This window comes from Microcebus murinus, chromosome 2 (assembly GCF_040939455.1).
Source record: "Microcebus murinus isolate Inina chromosome 2, M.murinus_Inina_mat1.0, whole genome shotgun sequence".
In the NCBI taxonomy this organism is placed as follows: domain Eukaryota; kingdom Metazoa; phylum Chordata; class Mammalia; order Primates; family Cheirogaleidae; genus Microcebus; species Microcebus murinus.
The window spans coordinates 120,470,290-120,495,428 of NC_134105.1; the positions used below are offsets into that span (position 1 = coordinate 120,470,290).

Genomic DNA, 25,139 nt, shown 5'->3' on the forward strand with positions numbered 1-25,139 from the left:
AAAGTTCATATTCATTTAGATTCACCTGTTTGTTCTCGTGCTCTTCATTTCTTCCTGCGTTCTCTGGTAAAATTCTTTTTCTTCCATTTTCTTAACCAGATTAATCATAATTATTTTAAGGTTTAAGTCTGATGAATTCTACTATCTGATCACCTATAGATATATTTTTATTTTCTGTTGTCTCCTGATTTCTATTTATTTTCTCATGTTTTCTTTCATGCTGGATCATTTCTAATAGAATGCTAAACCTTGTGCATGAAAAATTATAAAGACTCTCGATGATATTATTTTTCTCCAGAATAGATTTAGTGTTTTTCTGGTAGGAAGATGGAGTCTGGCAAATCCCTTGAACCCATTTTTGACTGTTCTAATTCTTGCTTAGAAGGTGAAGCCCTTCCAGAATCTCAACTAAAAGCCTGAGGTATTTACTAGAGACTCTCCTCTGTGGCAGGCTGAACACTTAAATTTTTTGTCCCTGATACTAGAAGAACACTAAAATCTTTGCTTGGTTATTGTTAGCATTCTTGCAGGACAATTTTTCCAAAATTTCTCCTTCTACATGATAGCACTTAGCTCTAGCGAAGAAATATGAGAGATGAATTTTTCACAGTGTTTCCTCAAACTTTTTCAGTAGATAATATTTTGGTTAATAGTTTTATATTTTCTGGGGTAGAAGGGGAATATTCACACATCCTCTTGTCTACATTAGGATAGAGAGAGTACCATATTTGCATACTGATAAATCTTAATCTCCCAGAGTTTTAGTTTTTTTCGTCTTTAGCTTATTTCACATTATCCCTGTTAGAGGAATTGTCCCATTCTGCTTTACTGCCAAGGACAATTATGTTCACAACTATTTAGAACAGTAAGTGTATGCACATGCATATAAACACACTCATAAGGAAATCTTAGCAACCTCCAAAGTTGAAAAGTTTCACTCGTATGTATGTTTGAGGGTTAACTTCATACTTAGTCTTTTCTTACAGGACTTCAAAATCATTTATTATATTTGTTAGTATCACTATAGTCATACAGGGAGGATTATTTTGAGGTTGTTTTTCTTTGGGGTTCTCTCTAATATACGTATTAATAGGATAGACTTTATGAGTCAGAGCTCAACTGAGAAGATATTAATATAATGTGATTTTAAAATATGGATTTTTCATCTGAGACTGTAACAATGAAAAGGTCAGGTTTGTGCAGCTGGACTCCTGGAAAGAGAATGAGTGATTTGTAATGCTCTTGAGAGAGTACCTGAAGAGATTTTCAAAATTTCTTCATGTTCTTAGTTCCAAAAGAGCTTTTCTTGAAATAGCTTTGTAGTTTCTGTGGAGCCTGTAGTCTTTCAACTGAAAGGCTAATTGAAGCCATCATTACTAGGATACAGGAGAGAAAGGGTGAGATTATAGGGATGATAAAAATGGATAAAATTAGAATAAAGTGATTGGTATGAATCCTAAGGGTTTGATTATAGTCACTCTTTTTAGAAAATGTTACTCTTTGAGGAAGAGAAGAAAAGTAAAATTACTTTCTAAAGTAGAGAAAAGAAAGAAAAAACTAATTTGCAAAGACAAAACACAAGGAACCTTCTAATAAAATGCTATTCATGGTGCCTCCTGAACTTATACTTTTTTCCCCCCACAATTGATATCTATTTCTATACTAGATTCAAATGCCTTAACTATCCTAGACAATAAACTCATTTATTCCGGAGTGGATTATTTACATTACAGAATTATGGGGATTTATCTCCTATTTACTAATTGTTATGTTGTATGGTTGGCAATATCTGTGTAACTTTGAAGCCTCCTCTTTAACCAGACCTCTTCCTGCTCTCTCTCCTGGAAAGAATGTGAATGTGCATTGCCCTCTTCCTCCTTCCCATCAGTTCAAATCTTATTTGCCCATCTTCTTTGTAAGGCTTGTCTACTCACTCTGCTCACAGTGATTTACAGATTAAAACAAGTCTGGAGATCTAATGTACACCCATAGTTAATACTGTATTATATTAGTATTTTGTAAAATAAGTAAAGTTTTGCTGCTCTTGTTATACACAAAAAAGAAACTATGTGAGATCATAGATATGCGAATCTTCTTCTCTATAGTAACCATTTACTATCTATGTGTGTACCAAATCATGTTGTAAACTTTAAATATACACAACAAAATTTATTTTGAAAATATTCTATGCAGTTTTGATTATTATTACAGATCATATTTTGAACAATATCTGATTAGTTTCATTTAAGTCTTTTCAGCTTTGTGTTCAGTCTTTCAGGGAGGAAGCTATCTTTGGCATTTTCTTTTTCTTTGTCTCAGAGGGGCAGGTGTAGTACTAGTCACACTGTGCTGATATAATTAACGCTGTGGACTAACTGGATGGAAGTGACTGTGTTATTTCAGATCGTCTAAGAAGACTGGATTCAATGTATAAGACACGTATTAGGGGAAATGCCTATAAGAGAAAATAGGGAAAGAGCTGGGAGAGGCTACGAGAGCCATTGGACCACAATGCTAACCCCAAGGGAAGAAGAATGGAAGGAAGGTTAAAAGGAAATACCTTAGACTGTAGTGTACTTCTAAGGAAAGTTTGACAAGGTGATTGGGGAATCCTCAGCAAGGTTCCCTATGAGGTCCCCCCTTGTTCAGAAGCTGGCCTGACTTAATGTCCTGATGTACTCAGTCATTGCGTAGAGCAGCCCATGGGAAGTGTGGCCTTGGTGCAAATGCAGGAAAGGATTTCAGAGCGTAACAGTTAGCTGAGCCCTCGGTCAATTGCATTCCCTGCTGTCGGAAATCTGAGAGGTGCATTTTCACGGCCAGAAGATAGGTTATTTATTTATTTATTTAATTCACATTAACCATAGTTCAATATAGGTATTTTAGATGAATAGAGGTATTTAGAATATAGGTATTTTAGATGAAAATTTCATGCATATAAACTCTAAAAGAGATCTGAATTGCTACAATTTCCTTCTTCTGTGAAGTGCTTTTATTTGCAGAAACTTTTTTGGCTAAGCTCCTTAAGGGCAGGGCTATTGCTTCTCTTTATTTTGTGGAGTTCCTGAGTGGTGTCTTCTATTACACCCTTTTTTAAAAACCAAAAGTACAACAAGGTAAACTGAAAACTCCAAGTAATTTACCATAATCAGGTAGCAGTTTAATTGTAATGGGGACATTAAAATTTTTTAAAAGGATATGGTAGTCTAGTTGTTTTATATTTCCTTTTTCTAAAAGAGTATGTAAGTTAAATTATAGCCAAGGACCTTTTGTTTTTTTAAAGTGTTATATAAAAGGAAACTTACATCTAGGAATTTTGCCAGCTATGTTAGGTAAGAAAATTGCTTTGTGAGTATTTATTTGTGAGTACATGTAGCCTTCTACATTTATTATCTCTAGTGTTTAGATTATTTCATATCAGTGAGTCTATTTTTAGAGCTTATGTTGATACTCTCCTTTTTACCAGCATATAGGACAAACTTAATAACCTTTTCTAGGCTCACATATTTTATTATTCAGTTCAATTTATTATTCAAAATGATACTGTCAAATTTATATACATGTGTGTGTATATATTTTTTTTCTTTTTTTTTAAGACGTCTTGTTCTGTTGCCTATGCTGGAATGCAACAACCTGATCATAAAGCACTGTGATCTCTAATTTTATTTTTTTGTAGAGACGGTCTCGCTATGTTGGCTAGGCTGGTCCCAAACTCCTGTGCTTAAGTAGTCCTCCCACCTCAGCCTTCCAAAGTGCTGGGATTGTAGGTGTGAGCACCTGGCCCCATATTTCTATTTATTGTTTTTAAATCTCAAACTTACAGAAAAGTTGCAAGTACAGAATTTTGTTTTCCTAATCTGTTTGAGAACAGTTCTCCAACAGGATGCCTCAACAGCCCCTCACAAGAAAGGATATTCTTCTATATAACAATAATGCAATATGTAAATCAGTAAATTAACATTGATATATTGCTACTACTACCTAAGCTTGAGACGTCATTCAGGTTTTTACTAATTGTCCAAATGTTCTTTATAGAAACAGGATCCATTTCAGAACAACTCATTTCATTTAGCTGTCATGTCTTTTTAATTTCCTTCGATCTGGAATGGTTTTCACTCTTTGCTTTACTTTCTTGACCTTGATCATTTTGAAGATTATAGGTCAGCTATTTTTTAGAATGTCCCTCAATTTGGGTTCTTCTGATGTTTTGTCATGGTTAGAGTCAGGTTAAACATCTTTGACAGAAATAGCATAGAAGAAATAAACTGTTCTTATTTCTTCCTCTTAGGTGGTATGCAGTTTCAATTTTTCCCATTATTGATGATGTTGTTTTTGACAGATGCCCCTGGGGAAAAGCTTTCTCATGTTGGGTGAGCGTTGCAAGTGGAGCATTCCAGGGAACCACCAGACAGGTCTAATCATGCTAATTCTCTGGGAACGAGGCTTTGCAGGACTGCTAATCCCATTTTATTCCTTCTTATGGCTGCCAGGCGGCTTGTTGTCACTACAAATGCAGGCTATTAATTTTCAAGGTTATCATGAAACTGGAAGGTGGGGGGTAGCACTAAGGCTAGTTAAAAATGCCACAAAATTCCCTCTTCTTACCAAGATTCAGTAATTTTTCTGGAATAAATACTCCCCAGGCCATTGCAAACCATTGGCCAATTTCTAGAGCTTTGAAAAAGTTGATTTTGACAATTTTTGCAATACTTCCTGCTGTAATAAAGGAGCAAATGTTCTGCCTTTTTTGCTGACATCACTGCCCATATTTGTTTCTATAATTAACTGTTGGTGTTGAAAACTAGAGATCATAGCAATACTTCTAATTGCAATCCAAGACCAGAGGATTAATTCTAGTGTTCTCCCTTCCTGTGTTTGTAACTCCCTTTTCTGACAGTGAGAAACTAGTTCCCACTATCCTTAATATATTTATCCACTGGGACAACAGCTCTATCTGTAACCAGTCTCCCATTAGTGCTGCCATTCCTCTCATGTGCAGATGCTCTCCTTACTATGGTCAAGTTCTAATACCCTGTGCCAGGAAGTCACCCTGCATGGATCTCTCATCTTCTCATGCACTGATTCTCCATTCTTGGCCACATTCTCCATACTTCCCCACATGGATGGCATTATCATTCTAGCTAGGGTCTGACACGCCACCCCAGGCCACCCCTCCATGTGAAAGCCTATTTGCCTAACGGCTTCAGGAAGGGAGCAGGAAACTCAACGAATTTTTAAAGATGAATTTTATTACCCTTTCTGCTCTTTCTAAGTTTCACTTGTAAGAGTTTGCAAAGATATCTTAGGCCTACATTGGTATGTCTGGCTTCACAGAGTAAAAAGAAGGTGCAACACATTGAGAAACAAATTGGGTTTTTTTAGGCACCTATAGAAAACCGATCATTCTCAAGAAAGCAATGAATCTAAGAATCCACAAGAATTTTACTAGAGAATAAGACCCCATCCAGGCAGCTCCATAAAGGAGGACACAGTAATTCCCCTTTACATCAGCCTGTCATTACTACCATTTATTCAGCACTTCACTGTGTGCTAGGCATTGCGTTTAATCCTCAACTTTATATGGTGGCTACTATTATCACCTTTGTGTTACAGGTAAAGATAGCTGTTCCCCTTTACCAAAAAAATCCTCAAAAGATTTATCTATATTTTCTGGGACCAATTCCTTGCTTCCTACTCTACGTTGTACCTCTAATGACCAAATCTCAGTCTTCTTCCTCCTGACCTATCAGCAACATCTGATAGTGTTGATTACTCCCTTGTTCTTTAAGTATTTTCTTCACTTGCCTTCTCCTGCACTCTTTTTCCTCAAAGTCTCTTTTGCTCATTCTTTCTTTTTCTCCTAACCTCTTAATTTGAGTCCTTAGCCTTTTTTTTTTCTGTGTGCATTTATTGCATTGGTAGTCTCATGTAGTCCCATTGCTTTAAATATCATGCATACATTGATAACTGCCAAATTTATATCTCTGACCCCAACCTCTTCCTTGAACTATAAGCTTATATATTCAACTGCCTACTTGATTTATTTTCTAGTTATCTAACAGATATCTCAAACATACCCTTTTTTAAAATTAAAGTTTATTTTTTATTTCAGCATGTTACAGGATACAAATGACAAATGTTTTACATATGTTGCCTTTGCACCACCCAAGTCAGAGCCTGAAGCATGTCCATCCCCCAGATTGTACACACCGCACCTGTTAGGTATAAATATGCCCATTCCCTCCTTCCCCTGCACCTGCCCAGCAACTGAAGAATGTTACTACTATATGTGCACATAAGTCTCAAACATAGCCTTTTTAAAACTGAATGTGTGATCTTTCTTACAAAACCTGCCCATCTGTAGTCTTTCCATCTCAGCTAACTCTATTCTTTCAGTTGCTCAGTCCAGAAACACTGGATCATCCTTGATGTTCCTTTATTTCTCTTACACCACATGTTGAGCAGGTGGCGCCTGCTGCCTACCACCAGGAACAGCAATCCCAGGACAGCAACCCAGTGCATGGTTTGCAGGTATTAGGGTTGCCAAAAAGATACAACTCACACAGGCACTAGATGGAATAACACTTAACTCACATATAGAAGAGACAGAGCAAGATTAGTATTCACAGTAAGCATTGTAGCCAGTGGGTCTCGCCCCACAGCCAAGGCAGGGAGGTGATTTACATGTACCCATCTTGTGGTGCAAGCAAAGGACCTGTTCCCTCCCCACCAGGAACAGGGACACAGGTGGGGTTGGCTGGGTGCCATACGACACACACACTTAAACCAAACAAAGCGATATACATCAAGCCCAGAACAGAGACAGATATTACTAAACAATTCAATAAGCCCAGCACAAGCCGTGAGGCTCCGTATCTCCACACGAGGAAATGTTCCAGGCCCACGGCACACTCTTTTGCAACCATGGAAAGGTCAACGGGCTGCACACAACTGACTTGCCAGCACCACACAGCCAATCCACTAGGAAATCTTACCGGCTCTACTGTCAAAATATGTCCAGCATCTAATCATTTCTCAGCACCTCCACTGTAGCTACCCTGCTCTAAACTCATCTCCTACCTGGTCTTCTACTTGTAGTGGCTTTCTGTTTCATTTATTGTAAAAGCCATAATTCTTACAATGGTTTACCAGCCTGTAATGTCATGTATAACTGTTCTCTCTGTTATGCATTGTGTCCTGGCGTATGTGCCAGGCTTGCTTACACTTCAGAGCCCTTGCATTGGCTGTTCTTTCTGCCTGGAGCATTCTTCTCCTGAAGATCTACATGGCTTGCTCTTTAACCCTCCCAACTCCTAGCTCAAGTGTTACTTTCTCAGTATGGCCTTAACCACTTTATTTGAAATTGGATTCTAGGCCGGGCGTGGTGGCTCATGCCTGTAATCCTAGCTCTCTGGGAGGCTGAGGCGGGTGGATCGTTTGAGCTCAGGAGTTCGAAACCAACCTGAGCAAGAGCAAGACCCCGTCTCTACTATAAATAGAAAGAAATTAATTGGCCAACTAATATATAAAAAACCGGGCATGGTGGCGCATGCCTGTAGTCCCAGCTACTCAGGATGCTGAGGCAGCAGGATTGCTTGAGCCCAGGAGATTGAGGTTGCTGTGAGCTAGGCTGCTGCCACGGCACTCACTCTAGGCTGGGCAACAAAGTGAGACTCTGTCTAAAAAACAAAATAAAATAAAATTGGATTCTATTCTTAGCCCAGCATTTCCTTAGTCCCTTTCCCTGCTTTATTTTTCACCGTTGCACTTATTACCTTCAAACATACTATATTGATCATTTATTTATTATGTCAATTGTCTGTCTTTTCCCACTAGAAAATAAGCTTTATGAAAACAAAGATTTCTTTGGCCATTTTGTTCACTGCTTGGCCCAGCCTTCCACGTAGTAGACAATAAATAATTTATTGCCTCAGTGAAAGAAATCAAAGCATAGAGAAGTTAAATAATTCTGGTAACTGGCAGAGCTAGAATTTGAGGTGTCTATAGTTAGAGCCTCTATTAGAAAACTTTTAAGCCTGGGCATAGTGGCTCATGTCTATAATCCCAGCACTTTCGGAGGCTGAGGTAGAAAGATCGCATGAGGCCAGGAATTCAAAAGGTGCAAGATCACTTGAGCCCAGGAGTTTGAAGTTGCAGTGCAGTGTGATTGTGCCACTGCACTCCAGCCTTGGTGACAGAGCAAGGCCCTGTCTCAAAAAAAAGAAAAGAAAATTCTTTTTTTTTTTTTTTTGAGACAGGGTCTCGCTCTGTCACCTGGGCTAGAGTACAGTGGTGTCATCATAGCTGACTGCAACTCAGACTCCAGGACTGAAGCGATTCTCCTGCCCCTGTCTCCCAAGTACCTGGGACTAACAAGGGCACACCACCAAGCCCTGCTAATCTTTCCATTTTTTGTAGAGATAGTGTCTTGCTCTTGCTTAGGCTCATCTAGAGCTCCACTGCATATATTATGGTGGTCCCATAAGATTATAATGGAGCTGAAAAATTCCTATTGCCTAGTGTCATAACTAAGTATTGCAATGTATTTTGTGTTTGTGGTGAAGTTAGTATAAAAAAAACCTATTGTACTGCCAGTGATATAAAAATATAACACATACTATGTATAATACTTGATAATAGATGACTTTGTTACTGGTTTATGTATTTACTATACTATGCTTTTGATCATTGTTTTAGAGTATACCCCTTCCTCCCTTGAAAAAAAGTTAACTGTAAGACAGCCTCAGGCAGATCCTTCAGGAGGTATTCCTGAAGATGGCATTGTTATAGGAGATGGCAGCTCTGTGTGTATTGTTGCCCCTGAAGACCCAGAGGGACAAGATGTGGAGGTGGAAGATGGTGACACTGATAACCCTGACCCTGTGTAGGCCTAGGCTAATGTGTGTGTTAATGCTTTGGTTTTCAACAAAACAGTTTAAAAAGTTAAAAAAAAAAAATTAAGTAGAAAAAAGCTTATAGAACAAGGACATAAAGAAAGAAAATATTTTTGTACAGCTATAAAATATGTTTATGTTTTAAATTAGGTATTATTACAAAATAGTGAAAAAGTTTAAAAAATTTTTAAAGTATATAAAGTAAAAATGTTACAGTAAGCCAAGATGAATTTGTCATTGAAGAAAAAACATTTTAAGTATAAGTTTAATGTAGCCTAAGTGTATAGTGTTTATAAAGGGTACAGTAGTCTGCAGTAATGTGTTAGGCTTTCTCATTCACTCCCCACTCACTGACTCACCTCAAGCAACTTCTAGTCCTGCAGGCTTCATTCTTGTTACGTGCCATCTACAGGTACACCATTTTTTTTCCTTTTATACCTGTGGTCCCCAACCACCAGACTGCTACTGAGTGGTATGGGTACGTGTGTCTCGTTAGGAACCAGGCCGCACAGCAGGAGGTGAGTGGCAGCCAAGCTTCGTCTGTATTTACAGCCGCTCCCCATCACTCGCCTCGCAGCATAAGCTCCGCCGCCTGTCAGATCAGCAGTGGCATTAGATTCTTGTAGGAGCTCAAACCCTACTATGAACTGCCCATGCCAGGGATCTAGGTTGTGCACTCCTTATGAGAATCTAATGGCTGACGATCTGCAGGGGAGCTGAGGCAGTGATACTGGCACTGCGGAGTGGCTGCGAATGCAGATTATCATTAGCAGAGAGGTTTGACTGCACAGTAAATGTCACTTCCTGCTGTGCGGTTTATCCTTGTGTGTGGGCAGACTCCCTCTCTCTCTTTGATGAGGGAGGATGGAAGTCTTTGACATCCTTTTTCTTTCCCCAGCCCTGTGGTCTTCTTAACAGTGTGAATTATATTGGCATACCCAGTTTAAATTCTGAGACAGTAGTTGGTACTTGTGGGTGAGGATCAACCAAACCCTATCTGATTGAGTCAGTAAATGCTCTAAAGGGCTGTGCAAATTGACCTACTTATCAGTAGGCGGGACTTGTTGGAAGGGACAGGCTGTCGTGTTGTTTTGGCGACCTGGTACCAGCTGTAGTCCCTTAGGAGTAGCACTCGAATCCTTCACTTGGTGGATGGGGTCCTGGAACTTCTAGTTGAGTTCCTATTCTTCACCATAGCAGAGGTAGTTGGGGCAGTGAGGCTGGATGGGGTTGGGTCAGATGAGCCTGCCCTCAAGCTCCACAAAATCTGGTAAGGTACCTTTCCTCAGTGTATGTTTTGGGCATGTTTGTTCAAAATAGTCGGCTGTAAAAGCATGTATTTATTTCTGGGCTATTTTGTTTTACTGACCTATATTTCTGTTTTTATGCCAGTGCCATACTGTTTTAGTTAACTATAACTTTGTGGTATATTTTGAAGTCAGGTAGTGTTATCCTCCTAGCTTTGCTCTTTTTGCTTAAGATTGCTTTGTCTATTCAGAGCCTTTAATGGTTCCATACAAATTTTAGGATTTTTTTCTATTTCTGTGAAGAATGTCATTGTTATTTTGATAAGCATTACGTTGAATCCATACATTGCTTTGGATAGTAGACCTTTTAACAATATTGATTTCTCTGATTCATGAACACAGTATATCTTTCCATTTATTTGTGTCTTCTTCAATTCTTTTCTTCAGTGTTTTTTTGTTTTGTTTTTTTTTTAAATATAGAGATCTTTCACCTTCTTGGTTAAATTTATTTCTAAGCATTTTTTCTTTGGTAGTTATTGTAAGTGGGATTATTTTATTGATTTCTTTTTCAGATAGTTTGCTGTTAGTGTATAGAAATGCTACTAATTTTTTATATTGATTTTGTATTCTGCAACTTTCCCAAATTTATTTATTGGTTTAACTTTTTGGTAGAGTCTTTAGGGTTTTCTAAATATAAAATCATGTGATAGGCAGATCTGCCAAATTTCTTCTGCCAAATTGCTCAGACTAAAACTCCCGGTACTATGTTGAATAGAGGTAATAAGAGTGGCCATCCTTGTCTTGTTCTGGTTCTTAGAGGACAAGCTTCAACTTTTCCACATTCACTATGATGTTAGCTGTGGGTTTGTTGTATGTGGCCTTTATTATGTTGAGGTTCATTCCTTTACATAATTTGTTGAGGGTTTTTTTAATGAAGGAATGTTGAATTTTGTCAGATATTTTTTCTGCATGTATTGAAATGACCATATGGTTTTTATCCTTCGTTCTTCTAATGTGATCTATCACATTTATTGATTTACATATGTCGAACCATCCTGGCTTCCCTGGGATGAATTCAACTTGATCGTGGTGGATGATCTTTTTAAGTTTTGTTGACTGGTTTGCTAGTATTTTGTTGACGATATTTGCATCTATATTCATCAGAGATATTGGTGTGTATTCTTTTTTTGTATATCTTTGTCTGGTTTTGGTATCAGGGTAACACTGGTCTTGTAAAATGAATTTAGAAGTATTCCCTCCTCTTCAATTATTTGGAAGAGTTTGAGAAAATTAGTGATAGCTCCTTAAATGTTTGGTAGAATTCAGCTGTGAAACTATCAAGTCCTGGGCTTTTTAAATTTTTTTTTATAGGGGACTTTTTATTACTGATTCAATCTCCTTACTGATCTATTTCTTCATAATATAATGTTAGTAGATTATATATGTCCAAGAATTTGCCCATTTCTTCCAGGCTATCCAGTTTGTTGGTATATATAATAATTGTTCATAATAGTCTCATATAATCCTTTGTTTTTCTGTAGTATCAAGTGTATTGTTTCCTTTTTTATCTCCAAATTTATTCTTCTCTCTGTCTTCCGTAGCCCAGCTAAAGATTTGTTGATTTTGTTTATCTTTTCAAAAAACCAACTCTTTGTTTTGTTTATCTTTTCCATTGTTTTTCTAGTTTCTATTTCATTTATTTCTGTTTTGATCTTTGTTATTTCCTTCCACTAATTTGGAGCTAGTTTGTTTTTGTTTTTCTAGTTCTCTGAGGTCCAAGATTAGGTTGTTTTTTGAGATCTTTCTTCTTTTTGATGTGTTTATTGCTATAAAATTCCCTCTTAGAACTGCTTTTGCTGTATTCCATAGGTTTGAGTATGTTGTGGTTCTGTTTTCGTTTGTCTCAATAAATTTTTAAATTTTCCTTCTGATTTCTTCAATGACTCATTGGTTGTTCAGGGGCTTGTTGTTTAATTTTCATGTATTTGTGAATTTCTTGAAGTTCTTCCTGTTATCAATTTTTACTTTTATAGTATTGTTGAAGATCCACATTTTTAAGGAATCCTGAACTTTAGACATCTCTCATAGAGAAGAGAAAGCCTTGAGAATATATTTATTGCTTATGTGATATGTTCTGTCAACAGCAAATCTCAAATTTTCTAGTTTATGAAAAAGAAAGTGACAGACCATCTTATAATCAGAAATACTACAAACAGAGATAGGATTAGAACTTTTTCCCTATTTCTTCCTCTTTTTTCTTCTGTATTCTTCTGGTATCCTTCTTCCATCCCCCACTACATACACACACACACACACACACACACACACACACACACACACGAACTCTGGATAAAGCACAAATGAAGCAATCAGAAATATAACTGTATAAATCAAAGAAAAATAAGTAAAAGGATACTGATTGATCTTTCAATTTTTCAAATTAGGCAAAGCTCTGGAAACTGTGATAGTGAAGAAAAGCTTCTTTCAGATTCATTAGGTAATGATTCTAGTGCTCTAATTTTTCTCTAATTAGAAGAGAGTATGATAATATCATCATTAGCAGAAAAAGGTTAAACGAGAACAAACAATAGTACCATAATATGACTTTTTGATTGAGTTTGATTTTTTGATTGCCCTTCTATTTACTGAAAGACCTGAAAGATTTTATAAAATTAAAAGTCATGTAAAATGTATAAAAATATAGTGACCAAGAGGAGTGGATGTTCAGATATCAGAGATGAGCTGTTTTCTAGAGTTGAGTAATGTATTTGATAATTAATTCCTGGTAGTTAAGGCAAAAATAAAATGCTGATTTATCTAATATTAATTATCTTATTAGCATATGCTTTCTTTAAAACATAAGGCACACTTTTTTATTTTTCAGGCACAAAATTAGAGGAATTTATTATACGAATCCTAGTATAGATTAGATGTCTCTATTTATCATCCTAATTAGGAAACTTGAAGGTTAAGGTGATGTTATTGATAATTATGCCAGCACAACAAGCATACATGGTTATACTAGCATGGGAATTGGCAATAATATGGTAGACGGTGATTTCATTGTGCCTATATAATAGATGCATAAGTTCTACCTCATTGGGTAATTCTTACATAGACCAGGGTTCTTGAGTTGAATATATTGAAGACTAAAAGGCTGAATATGTAATGTCAAATATTAACTCAGTAAAGATATTTCTGTGGAACAAAGTACTTTGCTTCCTCATTATTTAGCTTTTAACAAGGATAGAATTTAAAGACTGTAGAAGTATTTGTCATCAACAAATCCAGTAGTATGTCTTTCTCAAAAAAAATAATGAGTAAAGGATAAATTTTACTGTATATAAATTATACCTCAATACATATGATTTATAAAAAAAATGAAAACTCTTAAGTGATTAGAGTTTTAAATAGCTGAAAGGCTGCTTCTTGATCATCTAGTTTTCAGACGTTGTTATGTTCTAACACTTAAGGAAGAATTAATACCAATGTTACACAAAATTTTGTCAGAAACAGAGTAAGAAAGAACACTGACATACCTGTTTTATTAGGCCAGCGTCACTCTGTGCCAAAATATGTCAAATATAACCAAAAAAAGTTACAGACCGATCTCTCTCATGAAATACTCTCCATAAAGTAAAAATAAGAGCAACAAATTGAATCCAGCAAAATAAAGGAAAATACATCTTGACCCATTACACGAGGTTGGTTCAGCATTTGAAAAATCAGTGAAATTTACTGTATTAACATAACAAAAGAGAAAATAAAATGGTCATTGCAATGATTTTATAAATGCAATACCCATACAAAATAAAAGTACTCAGCAAGGTAACAATAGAGAGAAACTTCCTCAACCTAATGAAGGACATCTGTGGAAAATCTACAGACATTGTACTTAATGGTAAAAGACTGAATGTTTGACTCCTAAGATCTGGAAGAAGATAAAGATGTCCCTCCTCTTTCACCACTTGGATTCACCATTGTATTGGAGTACAAGTGCAATACTGGAGTCAGTGCAAGACAGCAAGGAAAAAAAGGAATACGGGTCAGAAGAAGTAAAACTGTAACATTCTTAGACAATATGGTTATACAGGTAGAAAATCCTAAGGAATATTTTAAAAGGCAGCTAAAACTAATATGTAAATTTATTAAAGACATAGCATAAAGGTCAGTATAAAAACTAAGTGCATTTCCATGTACTAACCACAAACAATTGGAAAATGAAATTTTAAAAATAGCACATTAGCATTGTGCAGTGACTCATGCCTATAATCCCAGCACTCTGGGAGTCTAAGGTGAGAGGTTTGGTTGAGGCTAAGAATTCGAAATCAAGTTGGGCTACATAGTAAGATCCCATCTCTACGAAAAAGAAAAATTAGCTGGGTGTGGTGAGAAGCTAAAGCAGGGAAGCTAAAGCTATAGCAGTGAGCTATAATCGTGCCACTGCATGCTAGCCTGGGCAACAGAGCAGACCCTGTCTCAAAAAAAAAAAAAAACCAAAACTGAAAAAACAAAAGACCCCACATTTCTAATAGCATGAAAATATAAAATGTTTAGGGGAAAATTTTAAAAAAGATATGTAAGATCTCTATACTAAGAAATATAAAGTATTACTAAGAGAAATTTAAGAGGATCTGAATAAATGGAAAGAGATATATTATGGTCATGACTGATAGACTATATTGTGAATATGTCATTCTCCAAATTTATTTATAAATTCACCACAATCCCAGTCAAAATCACAATAGTCATTTTTTTGGAAGAAATTAAAAAGTTTCTAAAATTTGCTTAGAAATAAAAGGAGCCTACAATAGTCTAAACTATTTTGAAAATCCATAAAGCTGAAGGACATAGACTACCTGGTTTTTTAAAATTTTTTATTTCAAAGTGGATCACAGACCTAATTATAATGTTAAAAATTAAAGACTTCTAATAGAAAACATAGGAAAAAATGTTCATGACCCAAAAATAGAATACACGTTCACACAAATATGAACTATAAAAGAAAAAAACTATTAAATTGAATTCCACAAAAATTTAAATCTGCTGCTTGAAAGACAGATTTCAAAAATGAAAATGCAAATCACAGACAGGGAGAAAATATTTGCAATACAGATATCTGACAGTGGGCTTTGGGATGGTCTGAGTATTTATGTCCCCTCAAAATTCATGTGTTGAAATCCTAACCTCCAACGTGATAATATTAAGCAGTGAGGGCTTTGGGAGGTGATTAGATAATGAGGACAGAGCCCTTGTGAATAGGATTAGTACCCTTATAAAAGAGGCCCAATGGAGCTTGTTTGCCCCTTTCACCATGTGAGGACATGTTGAGAAGATGCCATTTCTGAGAACCAGGAAATAGTCCTCATGAGACACTAAATCTGCTGGTGCCTTCATCTTGAACTTTCCAGCCTCCAGAACCGTGAGAAACTTCTGTTAGTTATAAGCTACCCAGTCTATGGTATTCTGTAATAGCATCCTGGACAGTCAGACAGACAGACTTGTAAACAGAATATATGAAGAACTCCTATGATTCAACAATAATGAGGCAAACAACCCTGCTACACAATTGGGCAAGAAATTGAACAATCACAAAAGAATATTACCAATTGCCTAAAAGCACATGAAAATATGTTCTATATTATTAACCATCAGGGAAATGCAAGTCAAAACCACAGGAATGAATAGAAGGAAAAAGACTGACAGTATCAAGTATTATATTAACAAGGACGTGAAACAATGGGTACTTCACGCATTGCTGGTAGAGGTGTAATAATTGTATAACACTTTGTAAAATGATTTGGCAATTTCTTATAAGTTAAACATATACTTACCATTTAAATCTTGAACCTCCAATCCTAGGTATTTACTCAAGGAAAATGAAAATCTGAATCCACAGAAAGCCTTGTGTGTATGTGCATGTGTGTGTGTGTGTGCGTGTGTATCACACACAAGCTTTATTCACGCTAGCTAAAAACTGGAAACAGGAGAATGAATAAACAAATTGTAGTATATTCATATGATAAAATACTACTCAGCCATGAAAAAGAATTAACTACTGATACATACAACATGGAAGAATCTCAGAAAAACTTATGCTGAGTAAAAGAAGCCAGATACAAAAGAGTACATATTATAAGATTCCATTCTTAGAAAATTTAAAAAATACAAAAATAAGATTTTTGTATAATCTTATTTTGTATAATCTTATTTATATCACAATATTTTTATTGTGATAAAAATAAGATCACTGGTTGCCAAGAGTGGAAATGTTTGCAAAGAGGCATGAGGGAACATTCTGGAGTGCTGGAAATATTCTGTAATAGGGAGGTTACATAAATGCCCTAACTCAGGGAATTATGCAATGAAAATTTCACTAAATGTAAGCCATACATCAATAAAGTTTATTTTTTAAGTAAAAAAAGAGTTCTAGACCCTGCATTCTGACTACTTTGTCATATGGGAGCTATACCACACTTACCCACTCTATGATAAGCCTTTCTGGTTATTTCGATAAACTTTGCTCTGGTCAGAGACAATTTTTGTACTCACAAAATCACAATGCATTGTATTAAGCAAATTAAATGGTAATCTCACTAAAATGAGGCACAGCACATAGATGGGATATATGGGATGGGGATGGGATGCATATCCTGGATTCCAGTATACACTTTGGGACATTTATCTTTTAAAAATAAATGTAGCAGCACCTGAATTTTATTTTTTTAATTCTAAAGTAGGGATCGATGAACTATGGCCCATGAAGCCTGTTTTTGTACTACCCTTGATCTAAGAATGGTTTTTACATTTTAAGGGATTTTTTTTTTTAAGCAACTGATACTGTAAGTATCCCTTAAAGCAGGCGTCCTCAAACTATAGCCCACGGGCCACATGCGGGTGTTTTTGCCCCTTTGTTTTCTTACTTCGAAATAAGATATGTGCAGTGTGCATAGGAATTTGTTCATAGTTTTTTTTAAACCCCCCCCCATTTAAAAAGTTTGAGGACCCCTGCTTAAAGCCTAGAATATTTTCTACCTAGACTTTTACAGAAAAAGCCTTCTAACTCCCATTCTTTCCTATTTAATCAGCACACTTTGCCTACTGGAACTACTCAAAACTAATACAGGATGACTTTTTTTTACATTATAATTCCAGATATTTGAAGTACTATTTAGTATATATTAAGTATACAACTTTATTTCCTTAATTGTCTGAAGATAAAGAAGTGAATGTTAAGTTGAATGGTATGATAGTTACTTCCCAATGAGTGCTATATTTCCCATGGGTGAGCCTTGTTGGCTATATTCCAGCCAGCCTGCTTTGAATGATGTTAAAGATGTGGAATATGCTTGCATTATTTCAGGACAGGGATTTAAAAACAACAACAACAACAACAAAAGATGTGGAAGAGCCAGAGCATCTATAATAGCAGGCGTTTATGTAACATGAGGCTCTCTCTTAGCCATTCTGCAAAAAACTCAGGTCAATGCTAAATATTTCTGGTTTATCTTAGTCATATAGAAATGAGGAACCATTTTTACTCTGTAGCCATGTGGAAAATATGAGAATAGTTTAGAAGGTCTTTGAGAACTTCTGGAGGTTCTAGAGGGTAATTTGTCTGTCAGAATAGAAGAGAGCTGCACTGCACTCTCAGCAGCTTCCTGATTTCTCCTTTATAGTTCGTTTGGACTCCCACATCAACCTTCAGTCCTTCTAACTCTTCCTCGTCCTTTGTGGTCTCATACACCGGACCTCAAACCATAATTAACTTAGGTGCTGTGAGAATTTCGTTATTTCAAAATTCTTAAGATCAACCTGGGATGAAGGGACATCTAGACCTGCTTTAGAACATGTACAGTCTCTCTGGGGATCCCACATGTTCAAGCTGAAAGATGAATGAAATTGTGGTGGACACCACAGGGACAGGGCCAAGCAGCAGGCTGGTGTGAGCTAACGCTTAACATCTGTGAATATTTACAATATTTCCTTCCCTTCATCTTTTCTCTAGGCCTACTCTGTGTATGATGAAGACATTGGGTACTGTCAAGGGCAGTCTTTCCTTGCTGCTGTATTGCTGCTGCATGTAAGTATTTTCCACGTGATAAATAGCATAGTACTGCCAGGTTTATCTTCTACTGGCTTTGTTCTTCCTTCTTACTTCCCCGTTACCTGATGGAGATTACACATAGTGTATCTTTTTTAAACATGTACTTTAAGTGGTAAAGTAAGAGATCTGATGTGAAGAATAGGACGGTTTCTCAATAGAACTAATTTTTCTGGCTAGAAGAGAATAAATGCTTGTTTGGAGTTATTTTTAACCAAAACCCTCTAGAGTTAAAGAATTCAATGTGATTGTCCAAAATGCAGGACCTGGACCATTATGACCCAATATACTATGGCAAGGAAGTCTTTTATCATTTCTGTGATTTATTTTTTATATTCTCTTTCCTGTCAGATACCTTCATTTAGCAGAACATTTATTGAGCATCAATTGCCAGGTAGTGGGCTAGGAAATAGGATTACAAAGGTCAATCATTTATAATTTATGATCTCAAAGACCTCATAGTCCAGGATGGAGCACAAATTATATAGGCACATACTTACTATTTTTATTCTCTTTTATATGTCTTTATTTTTCTGGTGACAGAAATAATACATGCTCATTAAAGAACTTAAAGTGTGCTACATGAAAGTGATCCATAGGGTAAAAGAATAGAGAGGAGAATTCCCAACCCAACTATGCCAGAACTTTCAGGTTAGACTTTTTGGAGGGGGTGGCAGTTTTGCCAAACCCAAAGAAAATGCTGTAGTTTTATACTTGCTGGGCCTCTCTGCTGCATTTGGGTTTGGCATTCTGGAAATGAACACCAATTATAGTAAATTCATGGTCTATTTTGATAACCTGATTCTAATGATAATAGTGATACACAATGGTTCTATTGTGATTATTCACTTTATCTCACTTTGAGGTTGATTTCTTCCTCTGTTGCATTGTCATGTTTACAATCTCGTCTATCTTCTCCTTATTTTACTTCTTTCTTTGATATCCCCATATCCCATCTTTTTGGGACTTTCTCTGATGATCGAACACTTTATAATCACAGATTCTCAGGGGCCCTTGTTCTGCCACTAAATTCAGCTAGTATCTAGAATAGTCAGGTGCCTAATTCAAAAGGCTGGACATCATAAGCAGTGACATGGGTGTGTTCATCAAGGTTTTGAGCCATCTCTCTAAAGGAAGCTTTTATAATCACTTTGATAAGAAGCTAATGTTCAAGCCATAGGTGGTGAAGCTTTGTTTTGAACAAAATAATCTTTGAATATACCACAGTTTAGCAATTTTTACCTGTAGCCCTATTTAACATATTACAATATATTGATTAAAGTCACTGAGTCACTTTGGCAGAACAGATAGAAGAAAAAAATAAAATAAAATAAAGTCACTGAGAAAAATATCTCTCTGAGAAATATGTTCTGAGATTTGACAGAGGTTTAGTTTAATTGTAAGTTCATAATTATTTGGAAACACCCTTAATACTCACACTCCCAGAGAGAGAGAGGTTGATTCAAATAACTAGAAAGGCCAAATACCCAGAATTTTTTTCTACATCATCTGCTCTACCACATTATAAGGACCACATGGCAAGTCAGCCTTTGTTAACTTATTCAATAAAATAGACTCTAAAGTATGTCACAAGATGGACAGAAATTTAGTCCAGTCTTTTACACTTTTTATATTGATAGAATTATGCAGTGTTTCCATGGCTTATAAAGATAACTTGAAATATAGAAATATTTTCAGAATCCTTAAGGAAAAATTAACTGATATGCAATATAGTGTTAATGAAAAACATATTATATTTTAATTTTTAATTAGCAGTCTATGTGATAATTTCATTAATCAGCATATTCCATTAACTGACGAACCCATCCATCAACCAATTCGAATAACGGAAGTTATCTGTAATTTTTTTTAACCATATTTTTGCCTCCATGGTTTAAACAGGTAGAAGAATATAGGCTGGCTTAAACAATTCATCAAAGACACTATCTCAGGTTCCAGGGAGATACATTATTAGGGTCTTACTGACTAATTTTTTATCGGTTACATAAGCTATTGCTTCTTTTTGCTACCAGACATCCTTCGGCAGCTCCATATTAATCATTGTCAAAGGCTGCTTCTTTTGGGGATGCTGTCCTTCCCTCACCCACGGTCATTTATATTTCATATTCATTGCCTAAGAAGAAAGAAAAACTAAAAATGAAAGTATGTTTGAAAGCAAAGTTTTGAATTTTTAGGTTTTGCCATGTCTAAGTAGCTTTAAGAAATAATTAGCCTCTCCTTGTGCTTGGGAATTTCTTGATGTTTTGACAATACCTTTGTAATGTGTAGTAGTTTAAGCAATGGAAGAATTAATTGCTTATCATAGTAGATACTGTTATATCCATTTATGAAATTAGAAATATATAATTTACAGTTGGAGAATAAATGTTACAGTACATATTACTGGCAACCATAATAATGTTCAACTGCCTTTGAAATTAAATATACAATAATTCTTTTTTTTTTTTTGAGACAGAGTCTCACTTTGTTGCCCAGGCTAGAGTAAGTGCCATGGCGTCAGCCTAGCTCACAGCAACCTCAAACTCCTGGGCTCAAGCGATCCTACTGCCTCAGCCTCCTAAGTGGCTGGGACTACAGGCATGCGCCACTATGCCCGGCTAATTTTTTCTCTATATATTAGTTGGTTAATTAATTTATTTCTATTTATAGTAGAGACGGGGTCTCGCTCTCACTCAGGCTGGTTTCAAACTCCTGACCTCGAGCAATCTGCCTGCCTCGGCCTCCCAGAGTGCAAGGATTACAGGTGTGAGCCACTGCGCCCGGCCATGCAATAATTCTTAATATCATCATTATAATAGTCTTTATTTAATTGGAGGTTTAATAAATAATACCCTATTTTATATATATCACTTATTTTTAAAATCATAAAATATTTTAGATATTTTTTAACACAATATATTTTTCTATCATATTTATTGTCAAGTAGTTTTAAGTTTTTTAATTGAACTTGTACCTTTTTATACATTCAGAAAATTATGCTTATTTTTAAAGTTAAATTATTATATATATATAATATATATATATAATATTGGCCTGTGTAGAAGCTTTACCACTGCAGAAAGAATTATATTTCAATAATCTAGAATATTTAAAACTATATAATTTTCTTGGCTAGGCATGGTGGCTCACACCTGTAATCCTAGCATTCTGGGAGGCCAATGCAGGAGGAATGCTTGAGGTCAGGAGTTCAAGACCAGCCTGAACAAGAGTGAGACCATGTGTCTACTAAAAAATAGAAATAACTAGCTGGAAACTACTAAAAATAGAAAAAATTAGCCGGTCGGGGTGGTGCTACTCAGGAGGCTGAGGCAGGAGGATTGCTTGAGCTCAGGAATTTGAGGTTGCTGTGAGCTAGGCTGATGCCCTGGCACTTTAGCCTAGGCAATGGAGCAAGACTCTATCTCAAAAAAAGCAAAAAACTATTGAATTTTCTAAAAAACTATGACTAGGCACAGCTCCTTTAGAAATCAGTTTGGCTTTATCTGATAAAGATGTACATACCCAGAAGTTTCAGTCCTAGATATATACGTTAGTCAAATTTATGCAGATATTCACCAATATACATGTATTAGGGTTATCCTAGGATAAGTGTTTATGATAGTCAAAACATTGAAACAACTCACATGTCCACTATTAAAATGTCTAATATTTGAATTATAATCAGACATTAAAATGGCTAAATTGTGGTATGTTCATATAGTAAATATGCTAGTAGAAATGAAATGAATGTTTTATACTACATTGATTAATACGAATGAGTCACATAAAAATAAGATTTAGAAAGAAAAGCAAAGTGCAAGGTTACATTTGATATGATTCCACTTTGTATAAGGTTTAATAACAGGCAAAAGGAAACTCTATTTGTAGGGTGATATATATATATATATAACTAATATTTTTAAAATATATATATTTATTTTATATTATTATATATTAAATTATATATATAAATATATATATATTTTTATATATATGAACACCAATGAGGTGATAACTGTTAAGGTCAGGATAGTGATTTCTCTGGGGAGAAATTTGGGGTTATGACTGAAAAGAGACACAAAGTGACCTTCAGGGTATTGACAGTATTCTCTTTCTTAACCTGAGTAGTGGTTACATGAGTCCTTTGTAATAATTTGTTTTTATTTTATAATTGATTTGATTACTCATTAATGTATACATTTAACTTTTGTGCGTTTTTCTGTGTGTTGTGTTTCAGGATAAAAATATTTTAAAATTATAAATCCTTTAATATAGCCCCCCTAAAAGACAGGTTTCTGATAAGATTTAGCCAATGGAAGTAAGAAATGAGATGCAGAACTATTTACTAGTTTTCTTGAAAATAAAGATTCCACGGAATCCAAGGTGACAAGATAGAGGCTTCCAAATGTCTTTATATGTGTATACATAAGTAACATATTTGTGACATGATATTATTCAGGGACTCTTTCTGCTACATGTGGTAGAAGTCCAACTCTAAGTAGCTTAAATTATAAAGGAAATTTATTGGTTCATGTAACTGAGAAATCTAGGACAGAGATGATTTTGACATGGTTGGATTCCAGAGTTCATATTTTGTCATCAGCAATCTATGTGTGTATCTCTGTTCTTAGTGAGTGTTATTGCCTTAGTCATATGGACAGGCCCTAAAGTGGGCACAGTAGCTGCTAGCTGGCTGGGATTCACATCCTTTCAGTTTTATAACTTTATCGAAAAGAGACTATCTTTTGCTATAGCTCTTGCATTAACAACAACAACAACAACAGCAAAAAACCCATTCCCTTTCTTTTTCTTCCTGTGGGATAATGTACTTACTGCAAGAGTTTTAGTATACTTTTTAATAAGTCCTTTTAAACTTCCAAATCACTTTTCCTTATTGTTCAAGAGAAGGAAGCATTCATTTTCCTATTGAGATAATTCTTCCATCAAGTGCTTCTGAGCCATTTCCCGACATTTCTCTGTGTTCTGTAATATACTCAAGACATTTTACCTTAAAAAAAAATCCTCTCTTAATCCTCCTGTTTAGCTACTATCTTACGTTTCTCTGCCCTTTAGAAGCTCCTTCAAAGGATAGTAAAAAGCACAACTATGAATTTGAATTGTGGTTTAATACTTTTCAAGTTATATGACCTTGGGCAAGTTTCTTAAACTGAGCTTTAGTTTCTTCATTTATAAAATAGAAATAATATTATCATCCTTGTAATGTTATTATCGGTACTGGAGTCCCTTATGAGTGTAAAGAGTCTTACTTATTTCATACCTGATATGAAAGGAGTGTAGTTATGAGATTGAATCCAGGCTTTACTTAATAGACATATAATTACTGTCAAATCATTTAAGTTCTCTGAACTTCACTAGTCTTATATTTAAAATGTAAAAATAATATCTACCATACAGGATTTTTTGTGAGAATCAAATGAGGTCATAAATGAATATGTTTAATAATGGTAGCTGCTACTGTTATTTCTAAAATTAATAATTATTTGCCTAGCCAATTTTCTTTTGACCCCTGGTCCCACCAAGTTAAATTGATTATGCATAAGAAATTAACATATTATACAATGATGGAGTTTCATACTCATAAATAAACTTTAAATTTAAATATACTTTAGCAGCTAGTTGACTTAAAGGGAAAATAAACAAATGATGAGAAGTTTTCATTCTATTTGCTTTTTAATGTATATTAAAAAAATGAAGACTCATGAGCTTTTGATCTTCAAAATAGGCCCTAGCTTTCATCTTTATTGGAGAAAATTCAGAATTGCCTTCACAAGAACATTTAGTTTTATATTAAATGTGAGGATTGTTTTTAATTATCAAAATATAATTTTACTTAAAATATATCTTGTTGTGTATTACTTCAGGTGTATCTTAAAGACCTTTAAAGTACTTACAGCTTGTTTTTTAATGGTTTATTGTTGAGAGAAGCAGTCAAGCTTGGAGACTGTCTTCATTCTGGGTTTGTCTCCATTAGTACAAATGGCAGATCTTTCTCGTTTGTTACTAAACAGTGATTACATCATGCTTGATTCTCAGATTATTCATATCAGATAAGTATTTTGTTTTGTATCTTACAGAGGCATGTATGATATTTTGGTATCTTAAATTATAAGATTTTAATGTTTATCTCATTTTCTCCCCAATTAAATAACACTAATTCCATGATAAAGTCCTTATACACAGCAAAGATGGATATGTAATATTAGAAACCCACCATGTGCTAACATCTTAATATTTTATGTAAAGATATATTATTCAATTATTTATTTGTATTGTACGTTAGACCAATTGCATATTGGTGATAAATTAGATTATCTTCTTCAATGAAACATTAATAATTGCCATAAGTTTAATAATTATAATTTTTTTAAAGTAGGCAGATACCACAATACTATATAGTGGGAGAACTACATATAGTTTGGTGAAGTTTAATAGTACAACCAGGTATTGAATCTCGGATGCTGGTTGATTTACTTTATGCCAATTGAGGGACAAACTTTATAGCTAATATAAAATATAAATAATACAAAAATTTCTTATATTTAACATTTATAATAATATTACAAGACATTAAGTGCTAATATAGTTGCACTTGGCTTCTCTTTGCTTCCAACTTTTATACCAATCCTTTCCTTCTACATTTTTGTTGCGTGTTCATCTGTGGCTGTCGACGATGCTCGTACCAAAGTGGTTAAGAATTTATGTTCTAATAAATCATTTTAACAATAGAAAGGACATAATTTTTACTCATGCATTTATTATTTTTAGTACCTTTGTATAAAGCAATATGATAGTTGTTGATGTGTAAGACATAGTCTCTGTCTTTACGGAGGGAATGAGAAGGGAAATTAATATTTATTGATCATCAAAATATGC

The 25,139-nt window shown here is 35.1% G+C and overlaps 1 protein-coding gene across 4 annotated transcripts in view; it reads left to right on the forward strand.

The window, feature by feature from the left end:
- The window catches only part of RABGAP1L (RAB GTPase activating protein 1 like), a 689,918-nt gene that overhangs the window by 425,364 nt on the left and 239,415 nt on the right, over window positions 1-25,139 (forward strand). For all 4 annotated transcript variants that reach the window (XM_076000395.1, XM_012765066.3, XM_012765067.3 and 1 more), the window contains one exon: window positions 18,150-18,224. In XM_076000395.1, the coding sequence (XP_075856510.1) occupies window positions 18,150-18,224 (75 nt within the window). The remainder of the gene's footprint in view (window positions 1-18,149; window positions 18,225-25,139) is intronic.